At 33.3% G+C, this 19,172-nt stretch overlaps 1 protein-coding gene across 1 annotated transcript in view; it reads left to right on the top strand.

Moving 5' to 3' along the window:
* Positions 1–18,908, top strand: part of LOC145294102 (allurin-like) — a 72,110-nt gene extending 53,202 nt beyond the window's left edge. The window contains exons 7-8 of the mRNA XM_080141220.1: positions 9,974–10,072; positions 18,652–18,908. Of these exons, the coding sequence (XP_079997346.1) occupies positions 9,974–10,072; positions 18,652–18,770 (218 nt within the window). The 3' untranslated portion in view covers positions 18,771–18,908. The remainder of the gene's footprint in view (positions 1–9,973; positions 10,073–18,651) is intronic.
* Positions 18,909–19,172: the final 264 nt, after the last annotated feature.

The raw sequence follows: 19,172 nt of genomic DNA, 5'->3' as shown, positions 1-19,172 counted from the left end.
TTATCACAGCGTGATCAGCATTACCGAGAGGGCAGTTGGCATTTATTAAAAATTATCCACAGAAAGTGTGATTGAAAATAGGTGCAAAAGTGAGGCCTGCTGAGCCTGTCGCTCTGGTAGACGGGTCGGAAATGTTACTGTCAGTGTAACAAATGTGATAGATAAAAGTTATTTGTTATGCTATCAGATGTGTCAGTGTAGTTGGAGAAGCCAAACCAATTACTTTGGTTGACATCAAAATCACCAAATACTAGTATTTAGCCGCTACTGTGTGGGGAGTGTCTGATATCAATGCTGAAAAAATGTGATTGAATGGAATACGGTCCTGGATCGAAAGAGGGTGATAAAAGGTATAAGTAGCTAAGGCTATTTTGTAAAATTAGTTTGAAGTATATGAAGGCCTGGTCGTCTGATTCTAGTTTGGATTCCTTAGTCATGTCGAGGGTGTTACGAATATGGCCTACAAAATCCGTGCATGTGTCTGCCAAGGTTCTTATGGCAAGGCACCAAAGTTATGTTAAATTTTATTGAGGGAATAGAGAAGTGCAAGCTAGTTTCACTTAACGCTAAGATATACGACAAGTTTTCAGACAGAAATGATTCTACCTCGTCTAAATAAGTTTTATGTCCACGGATATTTGTAAATGCAAGCCGCAAAAGTGGGGGCGAAGCGTTGCTCAATTGCGTGTCTGATCTGATCATTACTTTAGATTGAACTTTCATTTTTATAGTTTAAGTTAAGGGTGAAGGGGGCTAGGCAAACTTAATGTGAATTGCCATCATCATGCAACACAAAAGACCATCAACCGACTCCTTATGTAAAGCAATATGACCTCGAAAATTCCCACCGCAGATGAATTCAGGGTCGCTTACCATGCAGGATATCGCACTATAACAACTCCGATATTATACAACCAAATGCTACTATAAAGTTAGGGCCCCTGTACTGGCAGTTGGAATACAGCTGCCAGCCAAACTGTCCAATCGATACTCTCAAACCTGTCAGACAAAAGTGGGCAGTTCAATCATGTAAGCATTATTGGCAAACAAGCACCCTAAGATGCCTAGTTATAGAGGAAGGGCAGATGTGGGGATCCGCATTTATTGTCCTTGTTAGAAAACAAGGCCGGGAAACACAGGTTTTACGCCAGGAATTTTCTTTTCCGAGACAGATGACCTTACGAGATTTACGGGTCAATCAGCACGGGCCAATCAGCACCAAGAGGATTAACCCCGTGCTCGGTTTCAAAGTCAAGTATTTCTACGCCCCTGCTTGAGTATTTAGGAATAATCAAGTTACTAGCAAATTTACTAAATAAAAAATTCGTAGAACGTTATAATGAAAAAGTGATATATAAAAACACACATGCATCACATTAAACTTTTATAGCAACATTTTAAGTAACGCGGTAAGGTAGTTTTTTTTTTAGATTACATTTTAGTAACATACAAACAATTACATTTCTATTTACATCAATCTGATAAAAATCTTTTCATTTCACATTGTTTTTATGCCACATATATCACCTGCCCTACGTTTACATATAATAACGAACGTGTTATATCTGTGTTCATAAGAATAGATAGTATTTCTTTAAAATTAATAGATTTTATACCCCAAGTTCCTAGCTTAGTTACAAAATGACAAAAAGGTAGGATATGTAATCCTGATGCTGTTAATCTATATAGAACTAATAAAAGAAAATTGTAAACTACATATGTAATGCATAAACTATGTTATGTGCATATAATATTTTAATTTTTAATATATATTTTTGAACAACTGATAAATATGAATATATTGTGAGTAAATAAAAATGTAAATATGTTAATAACATATTAATAACAAAAAGAAGGTGATATATGTAATATAATGAATCCAATCTCAGCACAGGTCAATAAGTCTGCTGTATGCCACTAGTAAGTTGATGGAATTTTTGTAAATAGAGAAGTAGTCTACTACTATAATAACCTTCCTACTGACATTCAACATTGTTTGGGTTCTGCTAGATCTACAGCTAGATCAACAGCATAGGATTACCGAATTTCTAGGAAGAGGTATCCTTTCTACGGCAATTGATTTTGACATATCAAAGGCCTTTGATAGGGTATGGCATAAGGTTTACTTTCAAAAGATCTCCAATTACGGTATATCTGTAAATGTTTCCTCAATTATTAATAATTTTTCACTGATAGGGATTTATGTTTTGACACTCTTCTTGGCTTGATCTTTACTCCTGATCTGAAATAGTACACGTACATCAAATTTGTTGCCAAGGTCGCTAGAAAAATTGTGGGAGTCTTTCTACCTCTCCATTAGATGTCTCACTGCTGATGCAATTCTTTACCTATATAAAAGCTTGGTACGTGCAACGATGGGGTACTGTTGCCACATTTGGGTTGGAACTCTTAAAAATACTAATTCAGCCTTGACCGAGTTCAAAATAGATTCCGTAGCCTAGTGGGCGGTATTCCTTTCACTTCCTTGCAACCTCTTTCCCACAGAAGAGACGTTACGAGTCCGTATATGCTTTACGGTTATGGTCATGGCAATTGCTCATCGGACCTAAATCTATCCCCCCCTCGCTAGACTTCCAGGAATAACACTCGTACAACTAAAACAACTGTTCACAATTTTCCCCAATCTTTATCTGTGCCTAAACCTTAGCATGGATTCCATGAACAAAGCTTTTTTTCTTAGAACTGCACGGCTGCCTCTTCTGTTTGCCTATTTTCCAGCTGACTACAATTTGCCAATCGTCAAGTCCAACTTAAATAAATTCTTGATTAATTGTCCCTTTAAGTTATCCAATTTACCATATTTCCTTTACTAATGATTACTACGATATAAATCAAGTGCATATTGTACATTCAATAACCCTTATCCTCGGGTAGCTTCCGGGTTTTGAAAAGTGGTGACTTCTATGTAAAAAAAACCCCGAACAATATATATATATATATATATATATATATATATATATATATATATATATATATATATATATATATACAGTTAGTGAACATTATTTATGTATTAATAAAATATCATTAGTATTTAGACTTTCTCTAAGAAAGTCTAAATACTAGTGATAGCACGGCTGTGAATAAATGTAACTGCCAAAAACATGAGGAATGCCCAATAAAAATGAATGTCTAACCTCATCAGTGGTATACCAGGCTAGGATATTCCCAGTAGAGAACCCAACAGATGAAAGATTCTACATAGGTAGTACCCAAATTACTTTCAAAAATAGATTCTATGGGCATACACGTTCGATGAATAATCAAACGTATAAAAAGGACACTTCCTTATCGTTATACTACTGGGAATTAGTTAGAGAAAATAGAATAGAAGGGCCAATACCTGCCACTCATTAAACTCACCATGTCCATAAGCATAAGCTTATCAGAAAAACTTGAAATAACTAGGTTTAAAGATAGGGATAAACTGCATAATATTAAACAAGAAACTGCTATATCCTGCAAACATTTCAGAATACATGCACTTAAAGAACTCTAAATTAGAAAATCAGAACAACTATGAGTATAACTATCCCCCATCCAGTAACCCCCCAAAGAGGATAAGTGAGATCGTAACTATGATCATACCCGTATGGATTACATAAGTCGCTTAATATTTTACTTTCTCAAGCAGTTATAATATTATCAACCTAAATAAATACCTGCATGAAAGTATATTTGAACCAAGCGAGTAATAGATTGTTCAGGTGAACCTCGTTATAATGTATGCATGTGGATATGTTTGGGTGTGGGCATGTATGTGTTTATGATCTCTATGTATATATACGTTGGTTGAAAAAAATAAAGAAAGAAATAAAAAATAAAGGGAAAGAAATATAAAATAATAATAATAATAATAATAATAATAATAATAATAAAAAGTAATAAAACATAAAATAAAATAAATTAATAAATAATAATAATAATAAATAAATAAATAGATAAATAGATAAAAAAGTAAAAATGAAAAGTGAAAGAGAAGAAAAGGAAATAAAGAAATAGGGGGAACGAATAAAGATGAAGGTAAGTACTACAATATAAATCTTTATACTCCGTTTATATAACCTAAATACTCTTTTTTTTGTCATATGTAATATATTATTGTTATATCGTTGTATATCGTATGTATATATGTGTAACCCTCGAAAGAGTGCTTACTAAATATGAGGATAGACTTATGGACTTCAAGCTGAATTCACTATAAATTTTTACGTAGTATAAATTTTTACGTAGTACAAAAAAGTACAACTTATGAAAAAATAACAAGCGAGTGGGGGCGGGTAATATAACTTTGGGTGTGGGGTTGGATAGAAAGAAGAATTATGTAGTGAATGAGTACATTTCTATTTCTATGTTGGATGTATCATTTGGTGGCAGTGTACATATATATGTCTGTATTTTGTGTAAATATGTGTGTATAAGTGTATTTATGTATGTATCTGCATGCATGTGTGTATATATTGTGTATATGTGTATATGGGTGTATGTATATGAGTGTATATGTATATATATGTATATATATATATATATATATATATATATATATATATCTGAACTATTAAAATAGGCTGTCTCGTATACGATGATTGTAATAATGTAAATTACAAGAATGTATGCGTGTCTGGATATATATACATGTATGTTGTGTATGTATATATACGCCCGTGAGGACTGGAGTGGTACGCTGTTTAATATATAAAAGGGCTACCACACTACTGAAGAAAAAAGGACACCTTATTATTATTATTATTATTAAAAAAAGGGTTTTGCATTTGTGCATGTATTGCTGTGTTTTTATGCGTTGTGTGTGAGCGGGTATCTGTGTGTCCATGCGTGTGTATGTATATGGGTAGATTCATGAGTCTATGTTGGTGTCTATATGTATATGTGTCTCATATACGTCTGTGAAGATTTGGGGACACGTGTGGATGGGGATGTGTGTCTGCGCCTACGGATGGTCTGACTGTGTGTGTATGTGTTCTGTGTATAATGGTGTGTGTGTATGTGTGTGTTTGCGTTTTATATATATATATATATATATATATATATGTTTTATGTGTATGTGTATGTATGTATGTAGGTGTGTGTATGTATAAATATGTATATATATATGTATGTATGTGTATATATATGTATGTATGTATATCTGTATTTTGTTGGGACGTCTGTCCGTTGAGGTCCACAGGTTTTGGGGTTCCAATCGACAGTCTTATTATTGGTGGTGTCATTAGTATGATCAATATTATAAGAATAATTATTATTAGGATTGTTAGGGGGATTAATATTAGTTTTGATATAATAACAGTCATGATATATGGTATCTAGGTGTGTACATGGATATCTGTGTTTGAGCGTCCATGCATTGATATAACTGTGTATATAGGTAGAGATGTAAACATGTTATAACTATATGTGAGCATTATATGTCTATGTATGTGTATATGTGTGTATGTGTATATAGGCGCGGGTGAATAAAGGTGTGGGTGTATATACGTGTATTTATATATATATGTATGCGTGAGGAGTTTGATAACTTTCGGCGTTTTATTTTTTTTTGGGTTGTTTGTTTGTTTTTTATTTTGTTTGTTTTATTTTTGTTTTGTTTTGTTTTATCTATTTATTTAATTTATTTTAATTTTAATTTTATTCCTGTGTCGATATAGTTATGGCCTGTTTTCAGTGCGTGTGTGTGTGAGTGTGAATGTGTGTGAGTAAAATACAACGCTCCTGAGTATAGATATAAGCGCATGTTTCCTTTTAGGGCGTGTGTGTGTGTGTGTGTGTGTTTGTGTGTGTGTGTGTGGATTGAACGGCACCGGTCAGTATTCAATGCGCATGTGAATGTTTTTAATTTACATACCGCAAGACAAACTACTACATTCTCAAGTGCCTTATGCCACAAAAACCAGAAGATGTGATAGATGAACTTAAAAAAAGGGAATATAAAAAAGGGAAATAAAAAAGACCTCACTTGTCCTTTCCCCGCTCATAACCCCTACCCATGTTACATTCTAACTTTGTAAACGAAATAAGAAAATGCGAAATACGAAAATGTTTTTGTTTGAAATATCAGATCTCGACGATGATGCTTCGCCTGAAGACGTAATCCCACAACGCGGGTGATTACAGAAACATGTATGCACATATGTAGCCATCAATGTTTGTATAAATAAATTTCATATATCTGTTCTGTTTACTCATCGAGCACTCTTTGGTAGACACATGTTGTTTCATTGGATGTACTTCTAGGAAACTAAACTCTACTGGCTTAATACTTATATATATATATAAATATATATTTACATATACACGCACATATACATGTGTACACAATAAATATACACATAGGGACATCTACAAAAATAAACATACGTACAGAGATACTATTATAGAGACATAAGTTTATATTTAAATAAATAGTATTAGAATATTTCAATTAAAATGAATTATATTTAAATTTAAAATTTGCGATCGAAAGCAACCATGGAATTAATAAGAGAATTTAAAATTTAATCGGGAAAATGAAAAAGTATACAGATCTATATAGATATGCAAATACGAAAATCTACGCATATTATTATTAATAAACAATTATTGCCATTATCACATTATTATGAGTTATAAAAGGTGTAAACCCTATCACATTATTATATGTGTTATGTAAAGTAAAGTAAAGTATATATATATATATATATATATATATATATATATATATATATATATATATATATATATATATATATATATATATATATATACTCGGGTTTTTTATATTCAAAAGTAATGGACTAATGAATTCAACGAGGTTGTTAGATAGTGCTCAATAAAAAGAGCTGATAATACTTGTTTATTGTTATATATACATGCTCACATCCCGCTGCTACAAATAGCCACTTGTTTCAATCAAACAACAGATATCATCAGGCAGCGACTTGACTATTCAAAAGTTCAATGAATAATCATTGATAATAATCATTGATTATTCATTGAACTTTTGAATAGTCAAGTCGCTGCCTGATGATATCTGTTGTTTGATTGAAACAAGTGGCTATTTGTAGCAGCGGGATGTGAGCATGTTTATATAACAATAAACAAGTATATATATATATATATATATATATATATATTTTCTTTTATAAATATTATTTTTTTTCCTTGTACACATGAATTATTCCATGGATTTCTGCCTTTGGATTATTATGGCCCATCTTCTTCCAATTACGGGATGTCTTTGGATTTTACTTGTAAAAATGGAAATTCTTTTAACTTTCTTGAAGTTTTACATTTGGATTTTACCGTCACTGGATGTTTTATCTTCCAGCAGACTATCCATTCATGTGTAATCACCTTTTTCTTTACCATATTCCCTCTGCTTAACTTATTTTGTTTTCAAGTAAGATCTTTGACTAACTTGTTGTTTCATCAAATACTTCTGCATGCAAAATCCGATCTCGCATTTTGCGAATTCCTACCCTCTGATGAGAAGGAAAGTATTTCTTCGAAACTCCGCGGATTATGGACTATCCATTTATCTAGTATTTCCTTTTCAGATTAAATATGCTTTTAACTCATTCAAAGTGTTTTTTTAACATATTTTATTAACTGTTTGCTCATATATATATATATATATATATATATATATATATATATATATATATATATATATATATATATACACTTTTATTTTATGTGTATTGCCATTCATATACACACCTTTTTTTCTATTTATTTAACAGGAAAATATCAGGGTTTTTTTTATATATGGGGCGTGGAATTGCATTCATCTACAAAAATACAGCTAATTTGCATAATCTTTTTTAACAGTCACTTTAATTAAATCCCTATTAGGTTTTATTTTCGGGTTCCTTATTAGTTAATCATCTTTAGTTATCTATTCCGTACAATTAAATTCATGCAGATATTCTACATGATTTAGACTTTGGTAATAAGGTTATAGTAAACACAAATCCTCCTCTATATATACTATTCTATGCGTATATATATATATATATATATATATATATATATATATATATATATCTTTATTTATTTAAAAAACATTGCCTCTCAATTCTTCTGTCAGTTTTTGGTTTACAGATATTAAACGCACTATATAAGGTATTCGAACCCATGCAGAACTTTACATTTGGTATTTAACCGGAGAAATTGATTGCAATAGTGTAAAAATTAAAGGAATAGAATTTACCAGGTAAAGGTCGGACGACGGCATTAGGAATATGCATGCGTAACTTAATAGCTATTAGTTCATATTTCAATTTTTAGCCTTGACGCAAACATGTCTTCATAGTTAAGAGAGTAACGTCAGAGAAAATGGTAAATTGTACGTTTAGTTTCGATTCTAGGTGGTGCCGCACATGTTATTTTGGTAAAAACTTTTAAATCATTACTATATAATGCGTCCAATATGGTATAGTAATAAATACAAAATCGGCATCAATCATAATAAAATATTTAAGCGTAATTTTTGACCGGGCAATGTCATGAAGCCTGCTAGTATATATATATATATATATATATATATATATATATATATATATATATATATATATATATATATATAATATTGTCGGATATTATCCATTTCAATAATCATACACACACACACGCATATGTGTGTGTGAGTGTGTGTAAAGTTCGTGGTTAAAAACTACAGAAAAATTGCTCACTCATAAAGTACATAACTAAACAAGGATAGGTACCCGGCGTTTCCCGCGTGACATGAAATTTCCTTTGGAACACACCTGCTAAACTAATCATTTTAATCATGGGAGAACGTCGATACCCACAATAATTTCATCCATAAAAGAACGGTTAAAAACATGTAACTCTAATCACCCCCTAAAAAGAAGTACGTGATACCCTCTCCACCAGGTATTTCGACAGAAGAGATAGAAAAAGAAGAAACTATTATTTCATTGAGCGCTGGAATCCCCCATTCCTGAAAAATAAATAAATAAAAATAAATCCCTTACGTCTTATGATTTCATGACCCTTAAATAATAACGCTTAGAAACATTCATGCGTGCATTGCTTGCGTTTGTTTTTTTCTTTTTACTTTTTGTAAAGACACTTGCTATACTGGCTTTTGTAAAGCCACTTTTTATACTGCCTTTTCATAAATAAAGGGAGTTTTCAATTTGCTCTTTCTGTCGGGGGTCTTTTTAGATATGCTATTTTTTGGGGTAAGGGGCTTTTTTGTTTCTAAAGGGTAACTTCAGTTTGAAATCGAAACGGTTAAATATTAATATAGCGGTTTAAAGACTAATGAAAAAAAACTAATGAAATATTTTCAATTTATTCCTAAGTTTGTTTTTTTTTTTGTTTGAATATTTAAAAAAAAAAGCCAAACATTTTTCTTTCTACACGGAATTACTTTTTAAAGCTAGAAATTTATTGAGATTACCAAATTATTTTATTTGATGAAAAGTTTGTTTTGTTGTTTAGTTTCGAAGTTTAGAAATGGGAAAATAACTCTCGACCCGTTTTTAAACAGGTCGATGTCGGAATAATTATTCCAAATAAATTAAATTAAATATATTATCAACATTATTAAATTTATTAAGTAACAATAAAAAAAAAACACTTAAAACAATTCTATCGCTAGAAACATTAACAAACATACAGCTATTGAGTAAAATCGATTTTCCTTAATGCAATATGCAAATGAAGTAACCTCTTAACTGCATATTTTTCAAGAATCATACCATATATAGAAATAAATGAAAGAGTAGAGTAACGGATTTAAGGGACTTTTTGTATATAGTAAGCAAATTGTGAACACAAACAAAACGGAATACGAATTTATATATATATATATAGATGAGAGCGTATTATTTATTTATACAAATATTAATAAAGATTGCTAAAACAGCGATACTGCCGAATAATTATACACACCAAATATTATACTACACTTTTTTTTATTTCACAGATTGCAAAGGTAAAGTATGTCACAACGGTGGAAAAATCAATCTCAACACCTGCAAGTGCAAATGCAAAGGACGTACTTATGGAGAAACCTGCAAAGATGGTATGTTATAATTTACACCTAATTATATAATTTAAAACTACTATCAGCGTAAATAATACACACCCACTGCTGGAAAACAGAATAAATACACGTACATATCCCAATATATAAGGTTCGTGCAAAAACAATATCGTCTTCTCAAATATGTTACTTTTATATATGATTTTTTCATTAAAGCACTGATATATACATATATATATATATATATATATATATATATATATATATATATATATATATATATATATATATATATAGGCAGCATTATTCGCGCATATTTTATTGAAGAGGATCTTCGTTCTTCTTTTTATGATCTTTCGTTCAAATTTTTCTTGTTTTCGTACAAGTATTTTTGTTGTGGGATCCAAAGTCCCCTAGTTTACTGAACGTTTTCGGTCTCGATTGACATCAGAACACCTATAGTGCTATTTGCAAACACCTCGAACAAGAACATAACATAATAAACACCACCTCCAAACAATACAAAATATACTAAATAAACTTTGACAACAACAGCCGAATTCTCCACCTATTCTAACACGATAAAGGTGAAGAGGAAGGAAAAAAAGGGGGAAAATTCAAATTAGGCGAAACCACACATAGTAAATTAGTAAATAAACAGTAAAATGACAGAGAACAAATTAATCAATAAGTAGGATGCACAGGAAGAACAACCCTGACGATAATAATAAAATAAAATATGCGCGAATATGTATATATATATATATATATATATATATATATATATAGAGAGAGAGAGAGAGAGAGAGAGACAGAGACAGAGACAGAGAGATGCTATATATAATTTTGCAGCGTGCATTTCGCTCTGTTGAATCTTGTTATTCGTAGCTGTTCTCAATCACTTCATGCATTTTTTGCAAGCTTTTCGATAGCATTGACACAATTCAAATCCGCACGATTTTCTTGTGTCGAAAAGCTGCCGAGCCAGCTCGTGATATCAATGAGACGTTTTACCCAGAAACCACTAATGAACGTGTGGCAAACCGTGGTTCAAGAAATTTAGCAATTGTGACGAGAGTTCGGATATGGAGACGGTCGTAGCCAGCCGAATGCGGTTGATAATGAACATTTGAAAGCCTTAATTGAAGCCGATCATCAAAAAACCTCACAAGAAGTTGCTGTTGAACTCGAGATCTATCACTCAACTGTCGTTCGCTATTTAAACTAAAGAGGAAGTAAAAAATATTGGATAAACGGGTGCAGCATGAATTGAACGATAATAAAAAGGAATGGTCGTTCCTTCAGCGCAACAAAAGTGACCATTTCTTGAGCGGATTGTAACATGTGATGACAACCGACGACGAGTGTTTTGATGCCGGAGGAGCTCCACAACACTTCACAAAGCCTAAATTGCACCAAAACACGTTATGGTGGACGTTTGGTGGTCTGCGGCTAGTTTCATGCATCACAGCTTCTTGAATCTGGGCGATACGATGATGGCGAAGTACTGCCGACAAATTGACGAAATGCACCAGAAGCTTCAACATATGCGCCCGAGATTGGTCAATATGAAGGGAGCAATTCTCTTCCATGACAATACTCGCCCACGTGGTGCTCAATTTACCATAAAAAGCTGATTGAATTAGGCTACGAGTCTCTGTTTCATCCGCTATATTCACCGGACATCTCACCCATCGATTATCCCTTTTTCAAGCATCTCCACAACTTCCTGCGCGAAAAATGCTTCAAGAGCTGAGATGATGCCGAATCGGCCTTAAATGACTTCATCGATTCCATAACTTTGGATTTCTATGCTAATGGAATAAATAAATTTTTTTCTCGTTGGCAAAAATGTGTCGATTCTAATGGTTCTTATTTCGATTTATAAAGTTTATTATGAAAGGAGTTATAATCTTTTGAAGTTGATCATCAAACACCATTATTTTGCACCAACCTAATACATTAACATTAAAATTGTACATGGTGTCCAAAAAGTAACTGATGTTTGAACTTTGATATATTCTTTAATTTTGATGATATTTGTTGGTAATTTTAACACAATCTGACAAAAATATTGGGAAATCTAAAAAAATACATAAATAAAACATTTATCTATGAAAAAATAATCTTTTTTAAATGTTGTCGATTTTCATATATTTGTACCCTTTTCAAAGCATTATTCATGACGGATTGCAGAATCCATGGATTGTGATTTAACTCGATTATTTCGTTTCTGATGTTTTCCTCCAATTTTTGCAGAGTTTAGGGTGTCCAAAACCTCATTGCAAGAATTGAAAGAAAACATCGGGAACGAAATATCTGGGTTTTATCCCAATCAAGAGATTCTACAATTAGTCACGAATAGAAGAGCACACATATGCGAAACGTAAATCAGGCTTTAGGACATTATTTTTCAAAAATAAAGATTGTTAAAATTTAACTTTTTTTAAAAAGTTCTCCAATGTCTTTGCCAGATTGTATTGAAATTACCGAAAAATATCAAAAGATATCATCAAGATTAAAGAATCTATTTAAGTTCAAACCGTTCAATTACTTCTGGACACATGGGAGTATCAAGCAAAGTATGCAAAAACACACACACACACACACACACACACACACACACATATATATATATATATATATATGAATACAAAGGTGAAGAAATATGTACATATATGTATGCATGAACATATGCATGCGTATAGATGAATATACATTTTTACATACAGGTTGGAGACATAAAGTTGTCGCCCTAATGAAAACAACACTACAGCTTTATTTTAAAACATTTATTGAAAATAAAATCAGGTAACTTGATTATGTAGTTGTATTAGTATTAGTATTAGTAGTAGTATTAGTAGTTGAAATAGTAGTATAGTTTACATCTATTCAACGTAGCAGCCTTCTTCCTCAATCACTGCATCGGTACATCGGAACTGGGAACATGCCTTTTCCACAACTCCGGCCGGAGTTCGGCGAATACTTGGCGAATGGCGGCGAGCAGGCTGGTTCTACTATTGTGTGAGATCTTGCTGGTGACGTATTCGACGTATGATTAAACGAAGTATTCCAGTAGGTTCAGCTGGTGGTAGGAGGAGCAATAAAAGAACGGTAAAATGTCGTAGCACTCCTTCTGAAGACAATGCTGCGTATCTTTGGCCCCGTGTACCGGCGCCTAGTTATGCCATCAAATACAGGATCTGCCAGCGGTCAGCTGATTGCCTCAGGCTATCACCACAGACTTCGGCACATCTAGGGAAACTTTGGCCTTGACTTTCAAGCATAATTTGGCGATGTAAGGTGGCATGATGTAGCCCTCACTCGTAACCACACCAGAGGTCATAACCATAAGCGGCATCTTTGTTCTCATAATACTGGGCACGTCCTTGTTATTAGTGTGAAACCAACGATGCATTTTGAAGGTGCTGGCAATCGTTCTGTTGTTATAACATGGATCAGCAAAGAGCATGAGTTGTACAGTGGCGCATCACCAATCTCGCTCGTATAACATTCTGTACTTTTCAGACATAATAGAAGGCTGCTATCGCTCTTGCATTTGCAAAAAAAAAAACTGGTCAACTTGTAGATAGTCTGCAACAAACAAAAATCAATTTTTCCTCAAACGGAAATAGAATAATGTTGTCTTTTCTCGGGCGGCAGCTTCAGCTTTCCACCCTGTATAATATCTGGGTACCTCCATATCTATCTATCTATCTATCTATCTATCTATATATCTATCTATCTCTGTCTCTGTCTCTCTGTCTATCTGTCTCTCTCTCTCCCTCTCTCTCTCTCTTTTTATATATAATTATATAGCTTTAAGCAAAGTGGTCGGCAAAACCCAAGAGGCCCATTTCATCAACAGGTTCATCAGGAGTTTATCGTTGATCCTAGAAAATAAATAAAAACATATCTCGCAAGAATAAACTTAATGGGGTGTATGTGTAAATTTACGAAGGGAGAGAGGAAAAAAACGGGTGAAAACACGAATAAAATAAAATCAAATATTTACAATAATATAACATATATGTACAAGTAGGGGCAAGGGGAGAGTACATATATCCCCAAATAATTCTAACAATCTGACGAGCTCCCTCCGTCGACAGATATATGGTTTGCGTAGGAGAATAGGGGACTGACTCTTAAACCCGAAAGTGATTTTTAGAGTCAGCCCGATGCAAAATCCTAAAACACTCCATTTCATATGCATTGGCACACGCTGGATTTTCATAGAGGTCTTGGCCAGACGCAGATTCCAAGTTTGAAGAAAGGGGTAAGAGTGACACGTTTTGCCCAATCTTATTTTTTCTGGAACATGTTGGTTGATTCGAGTCTGCAAATTTAAGGACGTTCTACCTACATAATCAGCAGCACAGATATTTAAATTCATAAACTACAGTACTTTTTGTGATGTAAGGTAAAACATCCTTAAGAACTAGGGGAAATGCAGACTCTATACGAAAGACCAAACATAGATCAACGGAAGGAAAAAAAATTGACCCAGATTTAAAGATTCGCCTAACCAAAGACTGACCGGCCTCCCCAATTCAAGGGACGTTTAAGTAGACAGGACAATTAGAGTGACGAAAGAACGCAGGAGAATTGTATTTTTTAACTTTATTTTTATAATATAATCAATTCAATTCTTCGAATAACCGTTTTGAATGAAGATATCATTGACGGTCTTCAATTTGTGTTCTAGTTTTCCAGAAGAACAAAATCTAAGAGCTCTATACACTAACGTTTGAATAAGGGCAATATTCCTGGAAGTAGGCACAAATGAACGCCAGTTCATATATATAGGCCGGTAAATGTCGTCGCACGGTAGACTGTTGTATGAAAATAACTCTTTTGCGTCCAACTAAAACATCAAAGAAAAGCGAGCAAATATCATTCTCGTTTTCCATACTTAATAATAACGTTGTATGGAGAGAATTGAGTTTGTTGAAAAATGTTTTCGCCTCATTTTCAGAGGCTAAAGATGCAAAGGTGTCATCGACGTATCTGAAATATATTGATGGCTTCGATACATCATTAAACAATGTCGACTCATAAAATCCCAAAAAAAATATCAACTAGTGCAGGATGAACCCTGTCATTGTAACGTTGTTGAAACTAAATTGTACTGCTTTAGTACAGATCAACATGAGTTCAACAAATATGTCCCTGGAGAAGAGAGTCAACAAATATGTCCCTGGAGAAGAGAGTAGTTTTATGCAGTGGGGCATTTGTAAATTGTAAACACGTCGTATGAATATATACAGTTATTTTCAACGCCAGCTTGCAGCTCATGTTACTGTCCAACACTCCTAAACGAGTGAGGAATGCAATTTTAGTGTACAGAGCCAGGACTGAGTCCATAATTGTCAATAGCCATTGGGCTATAGAATGTTGGGCAGACCCCGTCAGAGACAAGATAGGTCTAAGCGGGATACCTTCCTTATGTGTTTTAGCAATGCCATAGAGTCTAGGTCTCAGTGAACCAGAAGGACTTATTTTATCGTATATTTATTTAGTAAAATAACCTTTCTTATAGACGTATAAAATACGCTTTTTGATCTTGACTTCATTTTTATAAGTATTATCGCAGGTTTCCATAGGACAAGTACTGTTACAGGAAAAGGCCATATTAAGAAGAGGCGGGGACATGTAACGGGTACATGTAATTCAAGATATACGATGGTGATGAGAGAGAGAAAGCATTTATACATTTCTGTAGATTCTTATAACACAGAAAGGGACAGTCATTACTTATGATGGGTTATACAAAGTTCATTAAAAATGATTACACATTACCTTTTCTGTAGAATGACGACGCGACACAGTTTTATAAAAACATGATAATAACTTCTTTATTATCATATCGGCTAGTCGAATGATAATGACGTCAAGGAATTTAAAGTCGATGATTAAACCGTTCTCCCTTCGCTTCTAAAGGGGCCCTCCTCATGTCAGCTCTGTCCGGCTGACTGTACTAACTTTGATCCGGACTCGACTTCCTCCGATCTTCGTCTCCAACTAATTGATTTCTAATCCTGGCTCCTATATTGAGAATTCATTTTTGCTATGACGTCAGATATATGCTTAAAAACGTGACTCACTCACGTGGGAAACTCACGTGGCTGACATGTTTACCAAACACACAACAAAAAATTCTCACTAACCTATTTTCCCTTACCTATTTTTCAACATATTTAAAGTGCATTGTTCATTATTTTCTTGCTAACCTTATTTTACTTCCTTTTTCATAAAAAAAGAATTGAACGATTAAATTCTTTTTACAAACAAACATATCTAAACTATTTTATATGAAATTGAACAATGCGAAATTCTATTTCTGAACCTTGCTTACAAAGTTCGAATCTAAGTCTATCTTAATCTCATTTTCACTTTTCTAATGTTTTTCGTACTTCACTTCCATTTCTGTATATTTCTAGCTCAAATAACCCTTTTCTTGTAACATAACGACTAAACTTAGTAGGATTAAATAAAATAATCAACATTTTCTGGACATAATCTGTACGGATCAGGATAACTACGCCAGCACCCATACCTGGTTTGCAGATATAAATATCGTTATCGAATTTCAATAACTTGCTTGTTTTAAAATGTGTTCTGGACCAACCAAAGTCACCATAATCAATATGGGGTTCGAAACATGTTTTCAACTTCATCAAAGCAAGATAGTGCGCACCGAGCAGCTACCTCTGAGACTTAGTCAGATTACTCATTTTTAGGACGTACTCGGATCCTATACATATAGAGGGTTGCATCTCCATTGAGATCCTACTCAAGCATGTGGAAAGATTCAACCATTTTTCTAGCGATCGTGGCAAGAGATTTTATGTATGTGTTCTATTTAACATTAGGGGTTAAAGTTAGTCCCAAAAGCTTTTTAAAGCATGGTTCTTCCCCAAGACAAACACTATTCATTTCAATTTCGGTCGGATTGCAGGTTAGAGCGATTGTGATGAAAGGAGAACAGTTTTGTTTTTGATGCCTAAAAATTAAGCAACTAGCTTTTTTTCTCATTATACCGTGTGTGGGGGACAGGATGGCCCCCTTATGTAATTGATGATCCTTTCCTCCATGTTGAGTTAAATGACTGGTAGGGTGATTGAGAAACTAAGGTCGCATAATTAAGGGACGAAACATACCGATATATGATAGTGAAAGAATGTAGATTTATTTACATACATGCGCGGAAATAAATATAGAGATAGTAAGAGTAATAGTTCGTTGAGCAAAGAGTATCGTTACTTGCTGTTAGTATTTGATGATAGCCTACGGCTTAGTCAGGAGAGCTGGGTGGTTGGGCATGATAACTGGAGCGCATTATTGTCACATCTTGACATGAAAGAGCTAGAAATATACGGAACAGGAAGTTACGTGACTGTGTCGCTCTCTGGTTATCAGAGTTAAAGGGCGATAATTCAATTATCCCAGGGATGAGTTCGCCATTTAATCTTAAGATCAAAAAAAGGGGAGAATCAGAAAGACCTTAGTTATTGCTTTGAAATGTTGCCATAGGTTGTGGTGTTATCTTGCTGAATGCCTTTCTGTTACTGCTTAACGGTTTAAATTTTGTGAAATTTTTATAACCATTAAAAGATTCAAGAATTGTTAAACGAAGTAAAGTACATAGACAGCGTATGTGTTGGACAATAAATGTGTAGTCGTTGAATCGCTAGTGAAGACCCACGAAAGATTCCAAATAAATACATTATTTTATACGTACATTGCATAGTTGTAGCTAATCTGAATATTTTCGTTGTTTTTCCTTGTATGCGTTTTCCTGTATAATGTCCGTCGTCTTGTGGTACTCGATAGGCTGTTTCAGTCAAATGAAAACACAAGCAGCCTTCATAAAATTTATCGCTGACAGTTACAAAATACATACCAAAGAATTATGCCCTTTCAAATGATAGGCAAACATGAATTATTTCTTACTTAATTTTCATGCTTAGATTTTAAATTATCGACGAACAGTTATCGTGTCGAAATTAAATCACGCTAGTTGTGCTCGCTAATCTCCGTTTATCGTGAAGCCGTGCCGAAACGTACTTTATGTAACACCTCCGAAAATTATAATAGTCAAAACAATCTCAACACACTAGCGTAGTGATCTAATATAACAATCAGGGGGTAATAATTTAAAATATTTGGATGATTTTATTTTGTATGTTTTTTTCATATGTTGACCGATGTATTTTCCAACATAATTCATGGATTTCGCTTTAAACTTGAGAATCATTAGTTCAACCTAGTAAAACTGTACGGAATTTCAAACGATGCCCTTTATTAACTACAACAGTGAACGTGTAGAAGTCATAAGTAATTAATATTCTTATTATCGTCCGTTCTGATTAACATTCTGATGAAAACTGTTTTTGAAAACTGATTAACTTAGTAATTATAATTGAACAATTGATAATGACTAAAAAGAGTTTATTTTTGAATTAGTAAATGAACTGACTATCAAACTGAATTGGTTGATCGGCTTTCCCAAGAATGTTGAGCTGATTTCCAATAACGTTATATGCTCAAATAAAGAGAAAAATTCCCTTTATGCCATTTTTTTTTAATATTTTAAACGTATTCTGTTCTCGTTTCAGTTAAATGTGAAAAGAATGACAGGAAAATTTGCGAAAGATTTAAAAATATGTGCCCAACAAAGTATGGGTTCAATTTCAGAAATACGTGTGTCCATATGTGTGGACTTTGCAAAGAATAGCGAATTAAAGGATATCCTGACACCTAATTGACCAATAACTACTACCCGTTTACAAAAAAAAAAAATACATTTTTTCGATGATGATTTTTACTTCTTATTTTCAAGTGACATAAAAATAAATAAATGCATCTGAAAGCACGCTTGCTCTTGTTTTTTTCATTTTTCAATATTTTGTTGAGTCAACATTGCAGAAGTTTGTCATCGTTTCACTTTGAATCTTTGTTATTTTTGTTATTAAGCATCATTTATGACGATTTTGTTGGCATTCGTTACCCGATATCGTTTTTTATTTCTTTACTTCTAAGCAAGACACATTGCAACTTTTATGTCAGGGGCTATTATTTAAGAAACAATAGTAAAGAGATACTATGAAGGGAGTTAAGCAGCGAGATGTCTTGGATT

The sequence above is a fragment of the Euprymna scolopes genome, chromosome 1 (assembly GCF_053919585.1).
Source record: "Euprymna scolopes isolate OS-2025 chromosome 1, ASM5391958v1, whole genome shotgun sequence".
NCBI lineage: Eukaryota > Metazoa > Mollusca > Cephalopoda > Sepiida > Sepiolidae > Euprymna > Euprymna scolopes.
Note: the sequence above shows the minus strand (reverse complement) of the source record. Positions and strands in the feature narration are given on the sequence as shown.